This window comes from Chiloscyllium punctatum, chromosome 4 (genome assembly GCF_047496795.1).
Source record: "Chiloscyllium punctatum isolate Juve2018m chromosome 4, sChiPun1.3, whole genome shotgun sequence".
NCBI lineage: Eukaryota > Metazoa > Chordata > Chondrichthyes > Orectolobiformes > Hemiscylliidae > Chiloscyllium > Chiloscyllium punctatum.
The window spans coordinates 5,353,790-5,378,189 of record NC_092742.1 but is presented as its reverse complement, the minus strand read 5'-3'; the positions used below and the strand labels follow the sequence as shown (position 1 = coordinate 5,378,189).

The following is a 24,400-nucleotide window of genomic DNA, read 5'->3' as shown; positions in this document are numbered from 1 at the left end:
GTCCTAAAGCTGCCAGAGATAGAGAGTGAGAAGTTTAGGGACAGAATTCCAGAACTCAGGATCCAGACATTTGAAAATTCATCCACCAACTGTGCAGTAATTAAAATCGGGGTGAACTAACAAGCCAGAATTTGTGGAGCACAGATATTTTGGAGAACTGGGATTGGAGGAGGTTACAGGGATACAGAGGGTCAAGGCTAAGGGCGGATCTGAAAACTAGGAAAATAACTTTAAAAGCGAGCTGCTGCTGGTTTGGGAGCCAGTAGGTCAGTGAGCACTGGCCAAGTGGAGAACAAATGGAGTGGCTTACCGACAGTGTGGGGGCCAGTGTTGGTACAAGGGTTTGGTTTCTCTCTCCTGACTTTATAATGTCCTCATCTTCTTCATGTTCCTCATCCTCCTCTAACAAGGAAGGCAGTTTTCCATCAGGGGAGACCTGAAATAAAAGAACATTTCTCTCCCATTTCCTCACAAACTCAGGACATACCAAAGCACATCACAGTCAAGGAGGTAACTTTGACATGTTGTCACTATGGTAACACGGGAACCATGGCACACAACTAGATCCAAAAACAGCACTGGGTGGCACGGTGGCTCAGTGGTTAGCACTGCTGCCTCAGGTTCGATTCCAGCCTCGGGCGACTGTCTGTGTGGAGTTTGCACATTCTCCCTGTGTCTGTGTGGGTTTCCTCCGGGTGCTCCAGTTTCCTCCCAGTCCAAAGATGTGCAGGTCAGGTGAATTGGCTGTGCTAAATTGCCCATAGTGTTAGGTGCATTAGTCAGGGGTAGATGGGTCTGGGTGAGTTACTCTTCAGAGGGTCGGTATGGACTTGTTGGGCCAAAGGGCCTGTTTCCACACTGTAGGGAATCTAATCTGATCTAATCTGTGGAGTAGGGTGAGAATATTGGCCTGAGGACAGAAGAGAACTTCACCTGCTCTTCCTCAAAACACTGCCCATGGAGTTTTAATGCCCTCTGCAGCCCTGGTCTACTCAGAGGGAGGACTCCTCAGACAGTTCCTCACTTAATTTGCAGCCTAGATCCTGTGCACAAGCCAATGAAGTGGGCCTTGATGCCTGGCCTGAGTCTGCAGGCCGTTTGCTGACAATATCCAGAGAAACATGACGACAACACCTATCAATAGGGTAGCTGTGAAAAACCCTAACTGGCCCAGTCACTGTCTCTCTCACATGCCTTTCTGCCTTCACTGGAACTCCTCTTGCACAACGGAATTTGTTGTAATGAAAAACTGGGCGATTTCTGACCATACAGCTTAAGGCAAAATTAACAAATACACACACCTCTTTACCGCCCATTTTACTGCAGAGTTTGTTTGTCTAACTCTAATGAAAAGAACCTCACAGTATACTATCAAAAAGGAACAGAGTGTAAGACTGTAAACTTTGGACTGAACAAGAACTGAAGCAATTTATTTTCCAAACCCTAACCCGACTTCACTCAAGACTGTACCTGCCTTTGACCCTGTAACATAAATTAGCATTGAACTAATATTTGGGTGATTGGCTAATAATGTAAACCAATGATAGCCCAAGATCCACAACTTAGGCTGCTTTGGTATTGACTGGTGACACAGTAACTGACTGCTTCCCTGCTGGTTCCTTACGATGCAGAAATTCCAACACAACCTTTTTTGCACGTTCTCCCCGTGTCTGCGTGGGTTTCCTCCGGGTGCTCCGGTTTCCTCCCACAGTCCAAAGATGTGCAGGCCAGGTGAATTGGCCATGCTAAATTGCCCATAGTATTAGGTAAGGGGTAAATGTAGATGTAGGGGTATGGGTGGGTTACGCTTCGGCGGGGCGGTGTGGACTTGTTGGGCCGAAGGGCCTGTTTCCACACTGTAAGTAATCTAATCTAATCTAATCTAATCTAATCTAAACCTGTGCCCCACAAACACAGGCTCAAATCTTCCTGCAGGCAGTTTGAAAAGCTGACTCTTTTAAAAATCTGAAATAAAAGGCTGGTGTCCGCAAAAGTGATTGTGAAGTGTTCTTTCTAACAGACCCCAACCCAGTTCAATTCTCTATCTCTCTCTCTCTCTCCCCCTCAAGTGTTTCTGACTAAGGTAAGAATATTGTCTTTTTTGAGACTTCTACTTCTGTTGCTGATTATATTTGATCGGTGCTCTCAGGTCAGCCATTCTTCTATCATCTGCCGATCTAATCAGGGGTTTGAACATCTCTTATCAACATGGAATTGAATCATAGAATTGGTAGTAGTGTAAGAGGCAATGTTCTGGGGACTCAGGTTTGAATCCCACGCTGGGATTTGAATTCATTGAGTATCTGGAATTAAGAGTCTAATGCTGACCATGAATCCACTGTTGATTGTTGGAAAAACCCATCTGGTTCACTAATGTCCTTCAGGAAAGGAAACTGCCATCCTTACCTGGTTTGGCCTATATGTAACTCCAGACCCACAGTATTGTGGGTGACTCTTAACTGCCCCCTGGGTAATTAGGGATTGGCCATAAATGCTGGCCTGGCCAGTGACATCAACATTCAACATCCCGTGAAGGAATAACTAACAATAATTTGGTCTGCCAGGTGTATTCCAGTTCTCTCTAACAGTAACATAACTGGTCCCACCACCTTTCCCCTTAGCCCTGCTAATTCTCTCCATTCCGAATCTGACTCCAACACTCTGCCAATGTGTTGCAGAAAGTAGAACTCGGTCTGTGTTAACATTTTCCCATGTCTCTTTTGTTATCACCTTAAGTCTGTGTGGAAAAGTGTGGCACTGGAAAAGCACAGCAGGTTAGGCAGCATCTGAGAAGCAGGAGAATTGACATAAGCCTGAATGTTCTCCTGCTCCTCAGATGCTGCCTGACTGGCTGTGCCTTTCCAGCACCACACTTTTCGACTCTCATCTCCAGGATCTGCAGTCCTCATTTTCTCTTAAATCTGTGTGCTCTGGTTCCTGAGCCTTGCAGGAATCGGAACAGTTTCTCCCTGTCCACTCTGTCAATGGCTATCATGATCTTGAACAACCCGATCTCCCCTCAATATTCCCATCTGGAACAGTGACCCAGCTTTACCAGCATTCCCAAGGAATTGGAGTTTTGAGCTGGATCTTCCAGCTTCACTACAGAGGAACTCTTGCCCCTGCAAGTTATTGGCCTCAGCTGGGGCTGCAGGGAGACCATTGAAACAGGAGCAGAATTAGGGCATACAGCCTCCCAACCCTGCTCTGCCTTGCAATCACAGCTGATATGTTTCTCAGGGATCCCACTGAAGAAGAGGACCATGGGAAATCAGGGGTCTCTGCAAGACCAGGGTTTCTCCTGGGACTGGTTTGGGTTGGGGAACTGGCTCATCAGTGGTTTGGGGGGACAGGGATGGGGCGAGTGGATTAGGCCACGGATGGACGCAGGTTGCCGAAATCCAGCCTGAACTGGCAGGTTAGACTCAGCAGCGTGGTTCCATGGGCATTGACCTCCCCACATAATGGATTGGCAGTGGGAGGAGGCCATTCTCTGGGACCTCAGTCAGCCCAGCGTGACCCTCATGCCTGTCTAATATATCTCCTGGCAGAGAGAAAATCCCAGTGGAGATGGACGGGGTGTACAGCTGCTGGCCACACTGCGTTTCTACACCCCCCGATATTCTCCCCACCTGCAGGAAGATGTGTACAATCCCAATCTAAGCCTCTGTTTATGAAATCCAGAATTCCACACACCTTCCGGAATTGATACATTCACATCCCAGCTCCTTTTGGATTTGCTCTCGTTATTCTCATGTATCTTTCGTTGTTAGATCTTTGCTCATTTTGCTCGACTCTGGCTTGAACAACCTCAGCTTCTCAAGTTGAAGGTAAAACTTTCGAAGAAAGGAAGCTGTGGAATTATTTTCTGCAGCAGGTTGGGTTGGATCTGATGACAGAAATACTGGTGGAAGCTCAACAGATAATTATCCAGAAAGGATAAAAAGCTGCAGGGTCATGAGGAAAAAGCTGGAGAGATTATATTACCTACAGTGTGGAAACAGGCCCTTTGGCCCAACAAGTCCACACCAACCCTTCGAAGAGCAACCCATTTTCCCCTACTTTCACCCCTGACTAATGCACCTAACACTACGGGCAATTTAGCCTGGCCAATCTACCTGACTTGCACATCTTTGGACTGTGGGAGGGAACCGGAGCAAACCCACGTAGACACGGGGAGAATGTGCAAACTCCACAAACACAGTTGCCCGAGGCGGGAATTGAACCCGGGTCCCTGGTGCTGTGAGGCAGCAGTGCTAACCACTGAGTCACCGTGCCGCCCCATGAGCCATTGTGCCGCACTGTGCCGAATGGGAATAATTGAATATCAAAGGAATAACACAGACATGAGGGGGGGGTCAAAGGGTGGTCTTTGAATATAAGAGAAGAATTAGGCTATTCAGCCCATCAAATCTGTTTTATCATTTGACCATGGCTGATAAGTTCTCATCCTTCCTCCTGCTTTCTCCCTGTAACCCTCGATTCCCTTACTAATCAAGAACCCATCGATCTCTGTTTTGATGAAGTGTCACAGGACTCAAAATGTTAGCTCTGCTTTCTTCCCCTGATGCAGTCAGACCTTCTGGGTTTCACCAGCAATTCCTGGTTTTGTTTCAGCTCTCTATCATCCATAGTTCTTTGTTCTATATAACTTATCAATCTCTGTCTTAAACACACTCAGTGACTTGGCCTCTACAGCCCTCTGCAGCAATAACTTCCACAGATTAGTAACTACCCGCTGGCTGAAGAAATTCCTCCTCATCTCAGTTTTAAAGGGTTATCACTTCACTCTGAGGCTGTGCTGCCTGGACCTGGTCTCTCCTACTAATGGAACAATCTTCTCCCTGTCACTCTATGAGTAATCTGGAAAGTTCAATCAGATCTGCCCTCATCCTTCTAAACTTTAATGAGTCTAATCTTCTGTGCTGTATCTCTGAAGAAATCTGTGGGATTTCACACACAATGTAAACTGGCAGCAGAAGTGCATTGTGTAATTATTGCCCAACTTCCCCTCCTATCAACGGTCTGCACACACTCAGTCAGACAGTCAGTCAGTCAGTCAGTCAGTCAAGCTCCTCGGATGCTGCCTGAACTGCTGTGCTCTTCCAGCACCACTAATCCAGAATCTGGTTTCCAGCATCTGCAGTCATTGTTTTTACCTCAGTCAGTCAGACAGACAGACCCTCCTGTTCTGTTGTTGTTATTCTCCAGTCGGTGTGAATCCTCATCCCTCTGGCAGCACACCCACCTTCACCGCCGCTCCCTCACCACCAGACGCCTGGAGGAAGAACGCCTCATCTTCTGCCTCGGAACACTTCAACTCCAGGGCATCAATGTGGACTTCAACAGTTTCCTCATTTCCCCTTCCCCCACCTCACCCTAGTTCCAAACTTCCAGCTCAGCACTGTCCCCATGACTTGTCCTACCTGCCTACCTTCTTTTCCACCTATCCACACCTCCCTGACCTATCACCTTCATCCCCTCCCCCACTCACCCATTGTACTCTATGCTACTTTCTCCCCACCCCCACCCTCCTCTAGTTTATCTCTCCACACTTCAGGCTCACTGCCTTTATTCCTGATGAAGGGCTTTTGCCCAAAACGTCGATTTCGCTGCTCCTTGGATGCTGCCTGAACTGCTGTGCTCTTCCAGCACCACTAATCCAGAATCTGGTTTCCAGCATCTGCAGTCATTGTTTTTATCCACCTTTCACCTCAGTCCACTCTGGGTTCAGTCCCACTCAAGGACTGGAACACACAAAGCCAAGCTGACCCAGACGGAGTGCTGCACTGTCAAAGACTCTTTGCTGAGTCACCATCTCCCTGCTGGGAGAATGTAAGAGACCCCATATCATTGCATTGTAGGAAAGGGGCAGGGCAGAGGACTGTTCACCACGGTATCCAGGCCAATCAGTCAACAGATCATCTCGACACAATCCCAATGCTGTTGGTGGGATCTTACTGTGCACAGACTGCTGCATTTCCCACATGACAACAATAACAAAGTATTTGACTGAATATGAAGAAATCTCCTTAAAAACTGACCCTGTGACAGTGTGGCGCTCCTTCAGTACAAGCCCTCCAACAGTGCATGTGGCACTCCCTCAGCGCTGACCTTCCGACAGTGCAGTGCTCTCTCAGTGTTGACCCTCTGACAGTGCAGCATTCCTTCAGTACTGACCCACTGACAATATGGTGCACCCTCAGCACTGACCCTCCGACAATGCTGACCCTCCGACAATGCAGTGCTCCCTCAGCACTGACCCTCCGATAGTGTGCATTCCCTCAGTACTGTCCTTGTGACAGTGCAGCACTCCCTCAGCACTGACCCTCTGATAATGCGCACTCCTTCAGTATGGACCCTCCGACAGTGCGGCACTCCCTCAGCACTGACCCTTCGACAGAGCAGCATTTTTATTTCTCGAGTTTGGAGGATTGAAATTTGAATTCTCACTGTAGTCAGGGTTGAATTTGACTCTTGTTTCTCAGTATGATCACACTCCTGTAGCTGCCTGTCATAGTCAGCCAGCTCATAAATGTCCCAGCCCCAAATTTCACCTGGAAAATGTTGGAACCCAAACCGGTCCCAGCTCCACGTTCGGACGAGGAAGTACCTTGGAGTCCCAGGGGAGGTTGCTCAGTGCTGTGGCTGACTGCTCTTCCTCTCTGCTGCTCTTGTCAACTGGCTCCTCACCCTCTGGCTTGTCTTGTACAAACTGAGTCAGTGCTTCCTGTGCACTGTTCAACAGTAACTCCCTCCGCTCGGTCAGACTAGCCAGCCTCTCGCCTTGTGTTTCATCATAAAGCTCACCCATCTGGGAAAATGATAGAGGTTTAGTCAGCCTCGAATATTTACCCAACTCCTCCCACACAAACTGACCCTTGTTCCATAGGCATCCCCTGAGGGAGTCCACTCATTCCATTAGGTACATTAGGTATCTGAAAACAGAGCTTAAAAATGTGTTGCTGGAAAAGCGCAGCAGGTCAGGCAGCATCAAAGAAGCAGGAGAATCGACGTTTTGGGCATTAGCCCTACTTCAGGAATGCCCGAAACGTCGATTCTCCTGCTCCTTTGATGCTGCCTGACCTGCTGCGCTTTTCCAGCAACACATTTTTAAGCTCTGATCTCCAGGATCTGCAGTCCCCACTTTCTCCTCCTTATCTGAAAACACTCAATAATCGCACAAGTTTAGAGTTATAATGTCCCAAGGCAGCTCATATAAATCAGAAAGGAATGGCTCCAACAGAAGGGGACATTCGTGGGAGGGGAATGAAATATTGGTCAAATGGTTTTATTATAAGGAGGATCCTAATGGCAGAGGGTGAGGCAGAAAGATTGAGGGAGGCAAATCCAGGATGTGGGGACAAGATTGTTGCATTTTGACTTTTAGTTTTTTGAGGTGGAGTGATCCTCAGGTTAAACTGATCACTAGTCCTCTCTGTCCAATGGCAGCACAACTTATTGTCTTATTTGACTATGTCACCTTTTATTTGCATATCCATCATTGGTTTCAAATGATTGAGAAATGTAAAAACCACACCTTTTCGTTTCTTTGTGCTTTTGGATGTAGACCGAAACAGGGAAAGAACTGTTTTAAAAATCAAGGATTGTCAAAAGATTTTTTTTTAATTTAAAAGTAACTTCACATTTTTGGCAGTACAGTTTAGACAGCAACAGTGAAGCCTGATTGGAGAGGAACTGGAGTCAAGAGGTGTATACAAATGGAGGTTTGGTTGGTTGCTGATTGGTCTGAGGACTGATGACATATTAATCAAAGACAAAGGTTTTCTGCCTGGCAACAGTGATGTGATTGGCTCCCAGATACTGATCAACTTGGGGCTGTGAATGCTTTGGCAGAACCCAGTGGACCTCTGGAGGAGATGGAGCTGTGTTTCTGTGCTGCAGTAAAAAGCATCCCAAGTCTGAAGATATACAGTTTATTTTCTCTTTCCAGTTGTTGTACGCTGTGATTTTAATTGATAAAGTAAAGACCTTTATAAATGGGAACCAGTCACCCTGTGCCTCCTACAAACAAAGTCAGAAGTCACATAATACCAGGTTGTAGTCAGGGGATGAAGGAGCAGCGCTCCGAAAGCTTGTGGATTCAAATAAACCTGTTGGACTATAACCTGGTGTTGTGTGACCTCTGACCTTGCCCACCCCAGTCCAACACCAACACCTCCACATCATCCTACAAACAAGTGCAAGTATCTGAAGAAGGGTGATCGAGAAGCAGTGCAAGGATCGTCTCACATTCCCTGTGGACAGAGGGACCGCTATCCTGGTCTTCCTCTCCTTCATCTGGTCAACGGGTGAATGATACTGAACTGGATTGTCATGTCAATATTATTGTTCACATGAGGGGACATGGTGAGTATCTGATTCCAGCCTCAGTCCTGAAAACATGTGGATGGGGATGAGAGGAACATGTGTCCTCTGCTACATGTACTCACCTGCTGTAACCTCTCCATCTCTGTGTTATATTCCTGTAATTTTTCCAACAGTGACTGGAAAAGATAATAACATGGTACCAAATGAAAGGAGCTTCACATGCCAAACATAGCAATATATTCCCAGATACACAGACAAATTGGTACAGACAGCAACAACTTGTTACATTACACTGTCGAACATGGTAAAACATCCCAAGACTCATTTCAGAATTGTTATCAAAGAAAATGCAACACCAACCACATAAAGACATCTAGGTCATAGAAACAAGAATCTGGTCATAGGTTTAAGCAGCATCTTAATGGAGGTGACAGGAGAGGTTTAGGGAGGGAATTCCAGAACTTGGCATCCAAACAGCTCCAGGCACAGCTGTCAAAGATGGAGTGATGGTAATTGGGGCAATTTGGAATTGGAGAAGTGCAGGGATCTTGGAGGGTTATGAGGTAAGCGGAGATTGCAGAGAGAGGGAGCAGGCAAGGATAAGGAAACAAAGATGAGAAGTTTGAAATTGAGGTCCTGTCAACTCTATAGCCGATGTACCTCAACAAGCCACTCAAAAGAATCATGGCTGATCCGATTACACTGTGTACCCACTTACCCTCAATACATTTCAACACCCCCCACCCCCTCCCCATCCCTGGCTTATGAAGAATCTTATCTGTCTCAATCTTAAATATATTCAAAGATTCTGCTCCCACATCTTTTAAGGAAGAGAGTTCCAAAGACTCAACATTTTGAGAAAGACAAAACTTGTCATCTCTGTTTTAAATGGACAATCCCTTAAAGTGCTCCCAAGTTCTAGATTCTCCACATCCTCTCCACATGCACCCAGCCAAGTTCCCTCAGGATGTTGTATATTTCAATCAAGTCACATCTAACTTTTATAAACTCCAATAGACACAGACTCAACCTAATCAATCTTTCTTTGTCAGATAGCCCGCTCATTCCTTGTAATAGTTTGGTAAACCTTCTCTAAACATCTTCCCTAAAGAAGGTGACCAGGAGTGAACACAGACCTTCAGATGTGGTCTCACCGATGCTCTGTATAACTAAAGCATAACCTCCCTACTCCCTGCATTCAGTTCCTCTCTCAATAGATGATAACATTTGTTTTCTGAATTACTTGCCGTACCCAGATGCTGAGGCTGTGATTCACGCACCAGGACACCCAGGTGCTTCTGCACCTTTGGTGACTGGTGAACAGGACTCTGTATAAGTTGCCATTCAGGCATTGGATGAGTTTCAATATTTAAGATACAAGTGAAAGTGGATGGGACAGAGTGTACTGTGGTCGTGAATTTCTGATTTAACAAAGACATTGATAAGGGTTTGAGCAGCAGAGGAGCTCAGGTAGAGGCAGTAACAGGTGATGTTACAGGTTGGAAATGGGTGGTTTTAATCTTCAGCGGATATGTGTGTGAGCATTCGACCCGGGTCAAATGAGAGGCAAAGGTTGCAGAATATCTGGCTGAGCTGTTGCAGGGGTAGGGAAGGAGTTGGTAGCTAAGGAACAGAGTTTAGACAGAGGCTGAAAACAACGGCCTGTCTTTCTTATCTTTAATTCCTGGGAATTACTGCTCCTCCAACACTGGACGTTATCTGACAAGTCAGAGACAGTAGAGGAGTTCAGAGAGGGCAGTGTGTTGGAGCTGAGTGTGGACACTGTGCATTCAGATGGTGTCACTAGAGGGCAGTGTGTAGATGAGCAATAGAAGGGTCGAAGGACCAATTCTTGGTAAACACCAGAGATAACTGTGTGGGAGTGAGGAGAGATATAAACATCGAGCAGGTAATGGTCTTTAATGTAACAAGATATTCTAATATGCTTCACAGGGAAAGGGTCAAATGAGAAGCAGGGTTCATAGAATCCCTACAGTGTGGAAACAGGACCTTCTGAAGAGTAACCCACTCAGACCCATTTCCCTCTGACTAATGCACCTAACACTCTGGACGTTTTAGCATGGCCAATTCACCCTAACCTGCACATCTTTCAATTGTGGGAGGAAGCCGGAGCAAATCCACACAGACGTGGGGAAAATGCGCAAACTCCACACAGGCAATTGTCCCAAGGTTGGAATTGAACCCAGGTCCGTGGCACTGTAAGGCAGCAGTGCTAACCACTGAGCCACCATGCCACCAGTTCAGAATGAGAATTCCAGAAGGTACCACCTGTACAGCTGGAGATGAATATTTGATATGGATTGGAGTTTCTGCTCAGTAGATAGGTTCATGAAGTCAATCACCAATCCATGGGAATCCAGCGGCGAGTAACTCCCCTCCTGACTCCCCAAAGCCTGTCCACCATCTACACGGCACAAGTCCGGAGTGTAATGGAATACTCCCCACTTGCCCTGGATGGGTTCAGCTCCAAGAAGCTTGACACCATCCAGGACAAAGCAGCCACTTGATTGGCACCACATCCACAAACACCCCCTCCCTCCCCCCACCGACACTCAGTAACAGCAGTGTGTACCATCTACAAGATACACTGCAGAAATTCACCAAAGATCCTCAGACAGCACCTTCCAAACCCACAACCACTTTTATCTAGAAGGACAAGGGCAGCAGATACATGGGAACACCACCCCCTGCAAGTTCCCCTCCGAGCCACTCACCTTCCTGACTTGGAAATATATCACCGTTCCTTCACTGTCACTGGGTCAGAATCCTGGAATTCCCTCCCTAAGGGCATTGTGGGTCTACCCACAGCACAGGACTGCAGCGGTTCAAGAAGGCAGCTCACCCCCACCTTCTCAAGGGGCAACTAGGGGCGGGCAGGAAATGAAGCCCAAACAGTGACACCCATATCCCATAAATTAATATTTTTAAATTAGGATGAACAGTCAGTGAGTGAGGTAAGGGACCAGTCTGTGAGCTCACTCTCCAGGCTGTAAGGTGAATGGTGATGTACCTGTAACATGGTGCTCTGCTGTGTTGTCACCTCCTGCAGATGTGTCAGTTCTGTGGACACCCGCTGAATCTTGGTGAAGACCTCGACCGTACAGATTGCTTCTGGCGTCATTCCCAGAGTCTCCTTACAGTGCTCCATCATACCAACAAGCTCCTTCATCTCCTCAAGGTTCTCCAGGATTATCTAAACTCAGGAAAGAAACGGTTTTATAGACAAGATGCAAAAGCACATCTGTGCATTTCACATTGATTACAGAAGCACTGGAAATACATGATCTAAATGGGGAAGAGCATTCAGAGGCTGATCAGGACTCAATGTCTAGACATTACCAGGTGCTGACCCATCACCAACAAGAGCAAACTAACACAATACACTCTACTGGCTTTAGGAGGAAATCGTATCAAATGTCAGTAACGTCAAAGACACTGATACGCAGGGCCAATGCTGCTACCTGTCTGTTCTCCAAATGCTCCACGATGGGGAGGTCACAGAGTTTAATGGAGGACAGGATGGTGTTAATCTTCAAAAGTTTATTTTCAATGTTCTTCACTTCGGATTCCAAATCACCAAGTTCCTGCAAAGACAGAGAGTAGGGAAGGTGTCACTACAGACATCACACAGAGATTGTGGTGTTAAAAATGGGGTACAGTACATCGGAGTTTACAATGGGGTGTATCAGGGATTACAGTGGGGTCAGGGTTTACAGTGGGGTCAGGGTTTACAGTGGGGAGTATCAGGGTTTACAGTGGGGTCAGGGTTTACAGTGGGGTCAGGGTTTACAGTGGGGAGTATCAGGGTTTACAGTGGGGTCAGGGTTTACAGTGGGGTCAGGGTTTACAGTGGAGTATATCGGGGTTTACAGTGGGGTGTATCGGGGTTTACAGTGGGGTGTATCAGGGTTTACAGTGGGGTGTATCGGGATTTACAGTGGGGTGTATCAGGGTTTACAGTGGGGTGTATCAGGGTTTACAGTGGGGTGTATCAGGGTTTACAGTGGGGTGTATCAGAGTTTACAGTGGGGTGTATCAGGGTTTACAGTGGGGTGTATCAGAGTTTACAGTGGGGTGTATCAGGGTTTACAGTGGGGTGTATCAGAGTTTACAGTGGGGTGTATCAGGGTTTACAGTGGGGTGTCTCAGAGTTTACAGTGGGGTGTATCAGGGTTTACAGTGGGGTGTATCAGGGTTTACAGTGGGGTGTATCAGGGTTTACAGTGGGGTGTATCGGGGTTTACAATGGGGTGTATCAGTGTTTACAGTGGGGTGTATCAGAGTTTACAGTGGGGTGTATCGGGGTTTACAGTGGGGTGCATCGGGGTTTACAGTGGGGTGTATCAGTGTTTACAGTGGGGTGTATCAGAGTTTACAGTGGGGTGTATCGGGGTTTACAGTGGGGTATATCAAGATTTACAGTGGGGAGTATCAGGGTTTACAGTGGGGTGTATCAGGGTTTACAGTGGGATGTATCAGGGTTTACAGTGTGATGTATCGGGGTTTACAGTGGGGGTTATCGGGGTTTACAGTGGGGTGTATCGGTGTTTACAGTGGGGTGTATCGGTGTTTACAGTGGGGTGTATCGGGGTTTACAGTGTGGTGTATCAGGGTTTACAGTGGGGTGTATCGGGGTTTACAGTGGGGTGTATCTGGGTTTACAGTGGGGTGTATCAGGGTTTACAGTGGGGTGTATCAGGGTTTACAGTGGGGTGTATCTAGGTTTACAGTGGGGTGTATCGGGGTTTACAGTGGGGTGTATCGGGGTTTACAGTGGGGTGTATCAGGGTTTACAGTGGGGTGTTTCGGGGTTTACAGTGGGGTGTATCGGGGTTTACAGTGGGATGTATCAGTGTTTACACTGGGGTGTATCAGAGTTTACAGTGGGGTATATCAGGGTTTAAAGTGGGGTGTATCAGGGTTTACAGTGGGGCGTATCAGGGTTTACAGTGGGGTGTATCGGGATTGACAGTGGGGTGTATCTGGGTTTACAGTGGGGTGTATCGGGGTTTACAGTGGAGGGTATCAGGGTTTACAGTGGGGTGTTTCGGCGTTTACAGTGGGGTGTATCAGGGTTTACAGTGGGGTGTATCAGGGTTTACAGTGGGGTGTATCAGAGTTTACAGTGGGGTGTATCAGGGTTTACAGTGGGGTGTATCAGAGTTTACAGTGGGGTGTATCAGGGTTTACAGTGGGGTGTATCAGAGTTTACAGTGGGGTGTATCAGGGTTTACAGTGGGGTGTCTCAGAGTTTACAGTGGGGTGTATCAGGGTTTACAGTGGGGTGTATCAGGGTTTACAGTGGGGTGTATCGGGGTTTACAGTGGGGTATATCGGGGTTTACAGTGGGGTGTATCGGGGTTTACAGTGGGGTGTATCGGGGTTTACAGTGGGGTGTATCAGGGTTTACAGTGGGGTATATTGGGGTTTACAGTGGGGTGTATCAGGGTTTACAGTGGGGTGTATCGGGGTTTACAGTGGGGGGTATCAGGGTTTACAGTGGGGTGTATCAGGGTTTACAGTGGGGTGTATCGGGATTTACAATGGGGTGTATCGGGGTTTACAGTGGGGTATATCGGTGTATACAGTAGGGTGTATCAGGGTTTACAGTGGGGGGTATCAGGGTTTACAGTGGGGTGTATCAGGGTTTACAGTGGGGTGTATCGGGGTTTACAGTGGGGTGTATCGGGGTTTACAGTGGGGTGTATCGGGGTTTACAGTGGGGTGTATCAGGGTTTACAGTGGGGTATATTGGGGTTTACAGTGGGGTGTATCAGGGTTTACAGTGGGATGTATCAGGGTTTACAGTGGGGTATATCAGGGTTTACAGTGGGGTGTATCAGGGTTTACAGTGGGGTGTATCAGAGTTTACAGTGGGGTGTATCGCAGTTTACAGTGGGGTGTATCAGGATTTACAGTGGGGTGTATCGGGGTTTACAGTGGGGTGTATCGGGGTTTACAGTGAGGTGTATCAGGGTTTACAGTGGAGGGTATCAGGGTTTACAGTGGGGTGTATCGGCATTTACAGTGGGGTGTATCAGGGTTTACAGTGGGGTGTATCAGGGTTTACAGTGGAGTGTATCAGGGTTTACTGTGGGATGTAGTGGGGTTTACACTGGGGTATATCAGAGTTTACAGTGGGGTGTATCGGGGTTTACAATGGGGTGTATCAGTGTTTACAGTGGGGTGTATCAGAGTTTACAGTGGGGTGTATCGGGGTTTACAGTGGGGTGCATCGGGGTTTACAGTGGGGTGTATCAGTGTTTACAGTGGGGTGTATCAGAGTTTACAGTGGGGTGTATCGGGGTTTACAGTGGGGTATATCAAGATTTACAGTGGGGAGTATCAGGGTTTACAGTGGGGTGTATCAGGGTTTACAGTGGGATGTATCAGGGTTTACAGTGTGGTGTATCGGGGTTTACAGTGGGGGTTATCGGGGTTTACAGTGCGGTGTATCGGTGTTTACAGTGGGGTGTATCGGTGTTTACAGTGGGGTGTATCGGGGTTTACAGTGTGGTGTATCAGGGTTTACAGTGGGGTGTATCGGGGTTTACAGTGGGGTGTATCTGGGTTTACAGTGGGGTGTATCAGGGTTTACAGTGGGGTGTATCAGGGTTTACAGTGGGGTGTATCTAGGTTTACAGTGGGGTGTATCGGGGTTTACAGTGGGGTGTATCAGGGTTTACAGTGGGGTGTTTCGGGGTTTACAGTGGGGTGTATCGGGGTTTACAGTGGGATGTATCAGTGTTTACACTGGGGTGTATCGGAGTTTACAGTGGGGTATATCAGGGTTTAAAGTGGGGTGTATCAGGGTTTACAGTGGGGCGTATCAGGGTTTACAGTGGGGTGTATCGGGATTGACAGTGGGGTGTATCAGGGTTTACAGTGGGGTGTATCTAGGTTTACAGTGGGGTGTATCGGGGTTTACAGTGGGGTGTATCAGGGTTTACAGTGGGGTGTTTCGGGGTTTACAGTGGGGTGTATCGGGGTTTACAGTGGGATGTATCAGTGTTTACACTGGGGTGTATCGGAGTTTACAGTGGGGTATATCAGGGTTTAAAGTGGGGTGTATCAGGGTTTACAGTGGGGCGTATCAGGGTTTACAGTGGGGTGTATCGGGATTGACAGTGGGGTGTATCTGGGTTTACAGTGGGGTGTATCAGGGTTTACAGTGGGGTGTATCAGTGTTTACAGTGGGGTGTATCAGGGTTTACAGTGGGGTGCATCGGGGTTTACAGTGGGGTGTATCAGTATTTACAGTGGGGTGTATCAGGGTTTACAGTGGGATGTATCGGGGTTTACAGTGGGGTGTATCAGGATTTACAGTGGGGTGTATCGGGGTTTACAGAGGAGTGTATCAGGGTTTACTGTGGGACGTAGTGGGGTTTACAGTGGGGTATATCAGAGTTTACAGTGGGGTGTATCGGGGTTTACAATGGGGTGTATCAGGGTTTACAGTGGGGTGTATCGGGTTTTACAGTGGGGTGTATCAGGGTTTACAGTGGGGTGTATCGGGGTTTACAGTGGGGTGTATCGGGGTTTACAGTGGGGTGTATCGGGATAGACAGTGGGGTGTATCGGGGTTTACAGTGGGGTGTATCGGGGTTTACAGTGGTGTGTATCAGGATTTACAGTGGGGTGTATCAGGGTTTACAGTGGGGTGTATCGGGGTTTACAGTGGGGTGTATCAGGGTTTACAGTGGGGTGTATCGGGGTTTACAGTGGGGTGTATCGGGGTTTACAGTGGGGTGTATCGGGGTTTACAGTGGGGTGTATCAGATTTTACAGTGGGGTGTATCAGGGTTTACAGTGGGATGTATCGGGGTTTACAGTGGGGTGTATCGGGGTTTACAGTGGGGTGTTTCAGGGTTTACAGTGGAGTGTATCAGGGATTACAGTGGGGTGTACCAGTATTTACAGTGGGGTGTATCAGGGTTTACAGTGGGATGTATCGGGGTTTACAGTGGGGTGTATCGGGATTTACAGTGGGGTGTATCAGGATTTACAGTGGGGTGTATCAGGGTTTATAGTGGGGTATATCAGGGTTTACAGTGGGGTGTGTCGGGGTTTACAGTGGGGTGTATCAGGGTTTACAGTGCAGTATATTGGGGTTTACAGTGGGGTGTATCAGGGTTTACAGTGGGGTGTATCAGGGTTTACAGTGGGGTGTATCGGGGTTTACAGTGAGGTGTATCGGGATTTACAGTGAGGTGTATCGGGGTTTACAGTGGGGTGTATCGGGATTGACAGTGGGGTGTATCAGGGTTTACAGTGGGGTGTATCGGGGTTTACAGTGGGGTGTATCGGTGTTTACAGTGGGGTGTATCAGGGTTTACAGTGAGGTGTATCGGGATTTACAGTGGGGTGTATCGGGATAGACAGTGGGGTGTATCAGGGTTTACAGTGGGGTGTATCGGGATTTACAGTGGGGTGTATCGGGATTTACAGTGAGGTGTATCAGGGTTTACAGTGGGCTGTATCGGGGTTTACAGTGGGGTGTATCGGGATTGACAGTGGGGTGTATCGGGGTTTACAGTGGGGTGTATCAGGGTTTCCAGTGAGGTGTATCAGGGATTACAGTAGGGTGTATCAGGGTTTACAGTGGGGTGTATCAGTGTTTACAGTGGGGTATATCGGGGTTTGCAGTGGGGTCTATCGGGGTTTACAGTGGGGTGTATCGGGGTTTACAGTGGGGTATATCGGGGTTTGCAGTGGGGTCTATCGGGGTTTACAGTGGGGTGTATCGGGGTTTACAGTGGGGTCTATCTGGGTTTACAGTGGGGTGTATTGGGGTTTACAGTGGGGTGTATTGGGATTTACAGTGGGGTATATAGGGACTTACAGTGGGGTCTATCGGGGATTACAGTGGGGTGTGTCAGCGATTACAGTGGGGAGTATCAGGGTTACAGTGGGGTATATCGGGGTTAACAGTGGGATGTATCCGGGTTTACAGTGGGATGTATCGGGGTTTCCAGTGGGGTCTATCGGGGTTTACAATGGGGTGTATCAGGGTTTACAGTGGGGTGTATCGGGGTTTACAATGGGGTGTATCAGGATTTACAGTGTGGTGTATCAGGGTCTACAGTGGGGTGTATCGGGGTTTACAGTGGAGTATATCGGGGTTTACAGTGGGGTGTATCGGGATTGACAGTGGGGTGTATCGGGGTTTACAGTGGGGTGTATCAGGGTTTCCAGTGAGGTGTATCAGGGATTACAGTAGGGTGTATCAGGGTTTACAGTGGGGTGTATCAGTGTTTACAGTGGGGTATATCGGGGTTTGCAGTGGGGTCTATCGGGGTTTACAGTGGGGTGTATCGGGGTTTACAGTGGGGTATATCGGGGTTTGCAGTGGGGTCTATCGGGGTTTACAGTGGGGTGTATCGGGGTTTACAGTGGGGTCTATCTGGGTTTACAGTGGGGTGTATTGGGGTTTACAGTGGGGTGTATTGGGATTTACAGTGGGGTATATAGGGACTTACAGTGGGGTCTATCGGGGATTACAGTGGGGTGTGTCAGCGATTACAGTGGGGAGTATCAGGGTTACAGTGGGGTATATCGGGGTTAACAGTGGGATGTATCCGGGTTTACAGTGGGATGTATCGGGGTTTCCAGTGGGGTCTATCGGGGTTTACAATGGGGTGTATCAGGGTTTACAGTGGGGTGTATCGGGGTTTACAATGGGGTGTATCAGGATTTACAGTGTGGTGTATCAGGGTCTACAGTGGGGTGTATCGGGGTTTACAGTGGAGTATATCGGGGTTTACAGTGGGGTGTATCGGGATTGACAGTGGGGTGTATCGGGGTTTACAGTCGGGTGTATCAGGGTTTAAAGTGGGGTGTATCGGGGTTTACAGTGGGATGTATCAGGGTTTACAGTGGGGTATATCGGGGTTTACAGTGGGGTGTATCAGGGTTTAGAGTGGGGTGTATCAGAGTTTACAGTGGGGTGTATCGCAGTTTACAGTGGGGTGTATCAGGATTTACAGTGGGTGTATCGGGGTTTACAGTGGGGTGGATCGGGGTTTAGAGTGAGGTGTATTAGGGTTTACAGTGGAGGGTATCAGGGTTTACAGTGGGGTGTATCGGCATTTACAGTGAGGTTTATCAGGGTTTACAGTGGGGTGTATCAGGGTTTTCAGTGGAGTGTATCAGGGTTTACTGTGGGACGTAGTGGGGTTTACAGTGGGGTATATCAGAGTTTACAGTGGGGTGTATCGGGGTTTACAATGGGGTGTATCAGTGTTTACAGTGGGGTGTATCAGAGTTTACAGTGGGGTGTATCGGGGTTTACAGTGGGGTGTATCAGGGTTTACAGTGGGGTGTATCAGGATTGACAGTGGGGTGTATCAGAGTTTACAGTGGGGTGTATCGGGGTTTACAGTGGGGTGTATCAGTGTTTACAGTGGGGTGTATCAGAGTTTACAGTGGGGTGTATCGGGGTTTACAGTGGGGTGTATCAAGATTTACAGTGGGGAGTATCAGGGTTTACAGTGGGGTATATCAGGGTTTACAGTGGGGTGTATCAGGGTTTACAGTGTGGTGTATCGGGGTTTACAGTGGGGGTTATCGGGGTTTACAGTGGGGTATATCGGTGTTTACAGTGGGGTGTATCGGTGTTTACAGTGGGGTGTATCGGGGTTTACAGTGTGGTGTATCAGGGTTTACAGTGGGGTGTATCGGGGTTTACAGTGGGGTGTATCAGGGTTTACAGTGGGGTGTATCAGGGTTTACAGTGGGGTGTATCTGGGTTTACAGTGGGGTGTATCGGGGTTTACAGTGGGGTGTATCGGGGTTTACAGTGGGGTGTATCAGGGTTTACAGTGGGGTGTTTCGGGGTTTACAGTGGGGTGTATCGGGGTTTACAGTGGGATTTATCAGTGATTACACTGGGGTGTATCAGAGTTTACAGTGGGGTATATCAGGGTTTACAGTGGGGCGTATCAGGGTTTACAGTGGGGCGTATCAGGGTTTACAGTGGGGTGTATCAGGATTGACAGTCAGGTGTATCTGGGTTTACAGTGGGGTGTATCGGGGTTTAAAGTGGAGGGTATCAGGGTTTACAGTGGGGTGTATCGGCGTTTACAGTGGGGTGTATCAGGGTTTACAGTGGGGTGTATCAGGGTTTACAGTGGGGTGTATCGGGATTGACAGTGGGGTGTATCGGGGTTTACAGTGGGGTGTATCAGGGTTTACAGTGGGGTGTATCAGTGTTTACAGTGGGGTGTATCGCAGTTTACAGTGGAGTGTATCAGGGTTTACAGTGGAGTGTATCAGGGTTTACTGTGGGACGTAGTGGGGTTTACAGTGTGGTATATCAGAGTTTACAGTGAGGTGTATCGGGATTTACAGTGGGGTGTATCGGGATAGACAGTTGGGTGTATCAGGGTTTACAGTGGGGTGTATCGGGATTTACAGTGGGGTGTATCGGGATTTACAGTGAGGTGTATCAGGGTTTACAGTGGGGTGTATCGGGGTTTACAGTGGGGTGTATCGGGATTGACAGTGGGGTGTATCGGGGTTTACAGTGGGGTGTATCAGGGTTTCCAGTGAGGTGTATCAGGGATTACAGTAGGGTGTATCAGGGTTTACAGTGGGGTGTATCAGTGTTTACAGTGGGGTATATCGGGGTTTGCAGTGGGGTCTATCGGGGTTTACAGTGGGGTGTATCGGGGTTTACAGTGGGGTATATTAGGGTTTGCAGTGGGGTCTATCGGGGTTTACAGTGGGGTGTATCGGGGTTTACAGTGGGGTCTATCGGGGGTTACAGTGGGGTGTATCGGGGTTTACAGTGGGGTGTATCGGGGTTTACAGTGGGGTGTATCAGTGTTTACAGTGGGGTGTATCAGAGTTTACAGTGGGGTGTATCGGGGTTTACAGTGGGGTGTATCAAGATTTACAGTGGGGAGTATCAGGGTTTACAGTGGGGTGTATCAGGGTTTACAGTGGGGTGTATCGGGGTTTACAGTGGGGTGTATCAGGGTTTACAGTGGGGTGTATCGGGGTTTACAGTGGGGTGTATCGGGGTTTACAGTGGGGTGTATCGGGATAGACAGTGGGGTGTATCAGGGTTTACAGTGGGGTGTATCGGGGTTTACAGTGGTGTGTATCAGGATTTACAGTGGGGTGTATCAGGGTTTACAGTGGGGTGTATCGGGGTTTACAGTGGGGTGTATCAGGGTTTACAGTGGGGTGTATCAGATTTTACAGTGGGGTGTATTAGGGTTTACAGTGGGATGTATCGGGGTTTACAGTGGGGTGTATCGGGGTTTACAGTGGGGTGTTTCAGGGTTTACAGTGGAGTGTATCAGGGATTACAGTGGGGTGTACCAGTATTTACAGTGGGGTGTATCAGGGTTTACAGTGGGATGTATCGGGGTTTACAGTGGGGTGTATCGGGATTTACAGTGGGGTGTATCAGGATTTACAGTGGGGTGTATCAGGGTTTATAGTGGGGTATATCAGGGTTTACAGTGGGGTGTGTCGGGGTTTACAGTGGGGTGTATCAGGGTTTACAGTGGAGTATATTGGGGTTTACAGTGGGGTGTATCAGGGTTTACAGTGGAGTATATTGGGGTTTACAGTGGGGTGTATCAGGGTTTACAGTGGGGTGTATCAGATTTTACAGTGGGGTGTATTAGGGTTTACAGTGGGATGTATCGGGGTTTACAGTGGGGTGTATCGGGGTTTACAGTGGGGTGTTTCAGGGTTTACAGTGGAGTGTATCAGGGATTACAGTGGGGTGTACCAGTATTTACAGTGGGGTGTATCAGGGTTTACAGTGGGATGTATCGGGGTTTACAGTGGGGTGTATCGGGATTTACAGTGGGGTGTATCAGGATTTACAGTGGGGTGTATCAGGGTTTATAGTGGGGTATATCAGGGTTTACAGTGGGGTGTGTCGGGGTTTACAGTGGGGTGTATCAGGGTTTACAGTGGAGTATATTGGGGTTTACAGTGGGGTGTATCAGGGTTTACAGTGGGGTGTATCAGGGTTTACAGTGGGGTGTATCGGGGTTTACAGTGAGGTGTATCGGGATTTACAGTGAGGTGTATCGGGGTTTACAGTGGGGTGTATCGGGATTGACAGTGGGGTGTATCAGGGTTTACAGTGGGGTGTATCGGGGTTTACAGTGGGGTGTATCGGTGTTTACAGTGGGGTGTATCAGGGTTTACAGTGAGGTGTATCGGGATTTACAGTGGGGTGTATCGGGATAGACAGTGGGGTGTATCAGGGTTTACAGTGGGGTGTATCGGGATTTACAGTGGGGTGTATCGGGATTTACAGTGAGGTGTATCAGGGTTTACAGTGGGCTGTATCGGGGTTTACAGTGGGGTGTATCGGGATTGACAGTGGGGTGTATCGGGGTTTACAGTGGGGTGTATCAGGGTTTCCAGTGAGGTGTATCAGGGATTACAGTAGGGTGTATCAGGGTTTACAGTGGGGTGTATCAGTGTTTACAGTGGGGTATATCGGGGTTTGCAGTGGGGTCTATCGGGGTTTACAGTGGGATGTATCGGGGTTTACAGTGGGGTATATCGGGGTTTGCAGTGGGGTCTATCGGGGTTTACAGTGGGGTGTATCGGGGTTTACAGTGGGGTCTATCTGGGTTTACAGTGGGGTGTATTGGGGTTTACACTGGGGTGTATTGGGATTTACAGTGGGGTATATAGGGACTTACAGTGGGGTCTATCGGGGATTACAGTGGGGTGTGTCAGCGATTACAGTGGGGAGTATCAGGGTTACAGTGGGGTATATCGGGGTTAACAGTGGGATGTATCCGGGTTTACAGTGGGATGTATCGGGGTTTCCAGTGGGGTCTATCGGGGTTTACAATGGGGTGTATCAGGGTTTACAGTGGGGTGTATCGGGGTTTACAATGGGGTGTATCAGGATTTACAGTGTGGTGTATCAGGGTCTACAGTGGGGTGTATCGGGGTTTACAGTGGAGTATATCGGGGTTTACAGTGGGGTGTATCGGGATTGACAGTGGGGTGTATCGGGGTTTACAGTGGGGTGTATCAGGGTTTACAGTGGGGTGTATCGGGGTTTACAGTGGGGTGTATCAGGGTTTACAGTGGGGTGTATCGGGGTTTACAGTGGGGTGTATCGGGGTTTACAGTGGGGTGTATCGGGATAGACAGTGGGGTGTATCAGGGTTTACAGTGGGGTGTATCGGGGTTTACAGTGGTGTGTATCAGGATTTACAGTGGGGTGTATCAGGGTTTACAGTGGGGTGTATCGGGGTTTACAGTGGGGTGTATCAGGGTTTACAGTGGGGTGTATCAGATTTTACAGTGGGGTGTATTAGGGTTTACAGTGGGATGTATCGGGGTTTACAGTGGGGTGTATCGGGGTTTACAGTGGGGTGTTTCAGGGTTTACAGTGGAGTGTATCAGGGATTACAGTGGGGTGTACCAGTATTTACAGTGGGGTGTATCAGGGTTTACAGTGGGATGTATCGGGGTTTACAGTGGGGTGTATCGGGATTTACAGTGGGGTGTATCAGGATTTACAGTGGGGTGTATCAGGGTTTATAGTGGGGTATATCAGGGTTTACAGTGGGGTGTGTCGGGGTTTACAGTGGGGTGTATCAGGGTTTACAGTGGAGTATATTGGGGTTTACAGTGGGGTGTATCAGGGTTTACAGTGGAGTATATTGGGGTTTACAGTGGGGTGTATCAGGGTTTACAGTGGGGTGTATCAGATTTTACAGTGGGGTGTATTAGGGTTTACAGTGGGATGTATCGGGGTTTACAGTGGGGTGTATCGGGGTTTACAGTGGGGTGTTTCAGGGTTTACAGTGGAGTGTATCAGGGATTACAGTGGGGTGTACCAGTATTTACAGTGGGGTGTATCAGGGTTTACAGTGGGATGTATCGGGGTTTACAGTGGGGTGTATCGGGATTTACAGTGGGGTGTATCAGGATTTACAGTGGGGTGTATCAGGGTTTATAGTGGGGTATATCAGGGTTTACAGTGGGGTGTGTCGGGGTTTACAGTGGGGTGTATCAGGGTTTACAGTGGAGTATATTGGGGTTTACAGTGGGGTGTATCAGGGTTTACAGTGGGGTGTATCAGGGTTTACAGTGGGGTGTATCGGGGTTTACAGTGAGGTGTATCGGGATTTACAGTGAGGTGTATCGGGGTTTACAGTGGGGTGTATCGGGATTGACAGTGGGGTGTATCAGGGTTTACAGTGGGGTGTATCGGGGTTTACAGTGGGGTGTATCGGTGTTTACAGTGGGGTGTATCAGGGTTTACAGTGAGGTGTATCGGGATTTACAGTGGGGTGTATCGGGATAGACAGTGGGGTGTATCAGGGTTTACAGTGGGGTGTATCGGGATTTACAGTGGGGTGTATCGGGATTTACAGTGAGGTGTATCAGGGTTTACAGTGGGCTGTATCGGGGTTTACAGTGGGGTGTATCGGGATTGACAGTGGGGTGTATCGGGGTTTACAGTGGGGTGTATCAGGGTTTCCAGTGAGGTGTATCAGGGATTACAGTAGGGTGTATCAGGGTTTACAGTGGGGTGTATCAGTGTTTACAGTGGGGTATATCGGGGTTTGCAGTGGGGTCTATCGGGGTTTACAGTGGGATGTATCGGGGTTTACAGTGGGGTATATCGGGGTTTGCAGTGGGGTCTATCGGGGTTTACAGTGGGGTGTATCGGGGTTTACAGTGGGGTCTATCTGGGTTTACAGTGGGGTGTATTGGGGTTTACAGTGGGGTGTATTGGGATTTACAGTGGGGTATATAGGGACTTACAGTGGGGTCTATCGGGGATTACAGTGGGGTGTGTCAGCGATTACAGTGGGGAGTATCAGGGTTACAGTGGGGTATATCGGGGTTAACAGTGGGATGTATCCGGGTTTACAGTGGGATGTATCGGGGTTTCCAGTGGGGTCTATCGGGGTTTACAATGGGGTGTATCAGGGTTTACAGTGGGGTGTATCGGGGTTTACAATGGGGTGTATCAGGATTTACAGTGTGGTGTATCAGGGTCTACAGTGGGGTGTATCGGGGTTTACAGTGGAGTATATCGGGG

The 24,400-nt window shown here is 48.4% G+C and overlaps 1 protein-coding gene across 6 annotated transcripts in view; it reads right to left on the bottom strand.

The window, feature by feature from the left end:
* LOC140476049 (uncharacterized) overlaps positions 1-24,400 on the bottom strand; it is a 452,737-nt gene that overhangs the window by 215,187 nt on the left and 213,150 nt on the right. For all 6 annotated transcript variants that reach the window (XM_072568002.1, XM_072568006.1, XM_072568005.1 and 3 more), the window contains 5 exons: positions 11,814-11,936; positions 11,363-11,545; positions 8,454-8,507; positions 6,614-6,814; positions 311-436 (listed from right to left, as the gene is read on the bottom strand). In XM_072568002.1, coding sequence (XP_072424103.1) covers positions 311-436; positions 6,614-6,814; positions 8,454-8,507; positions 11,363-11,545; positions 11,814-11,936 — 687 coding nt within the window. The remainder of the gene's footprint in view (positions 1-310; positions 437-6,613; positions 6,815-8,453; positions 8,508-11,362; positions 11,546-11,813; positions 11,937-24,400) is intronic.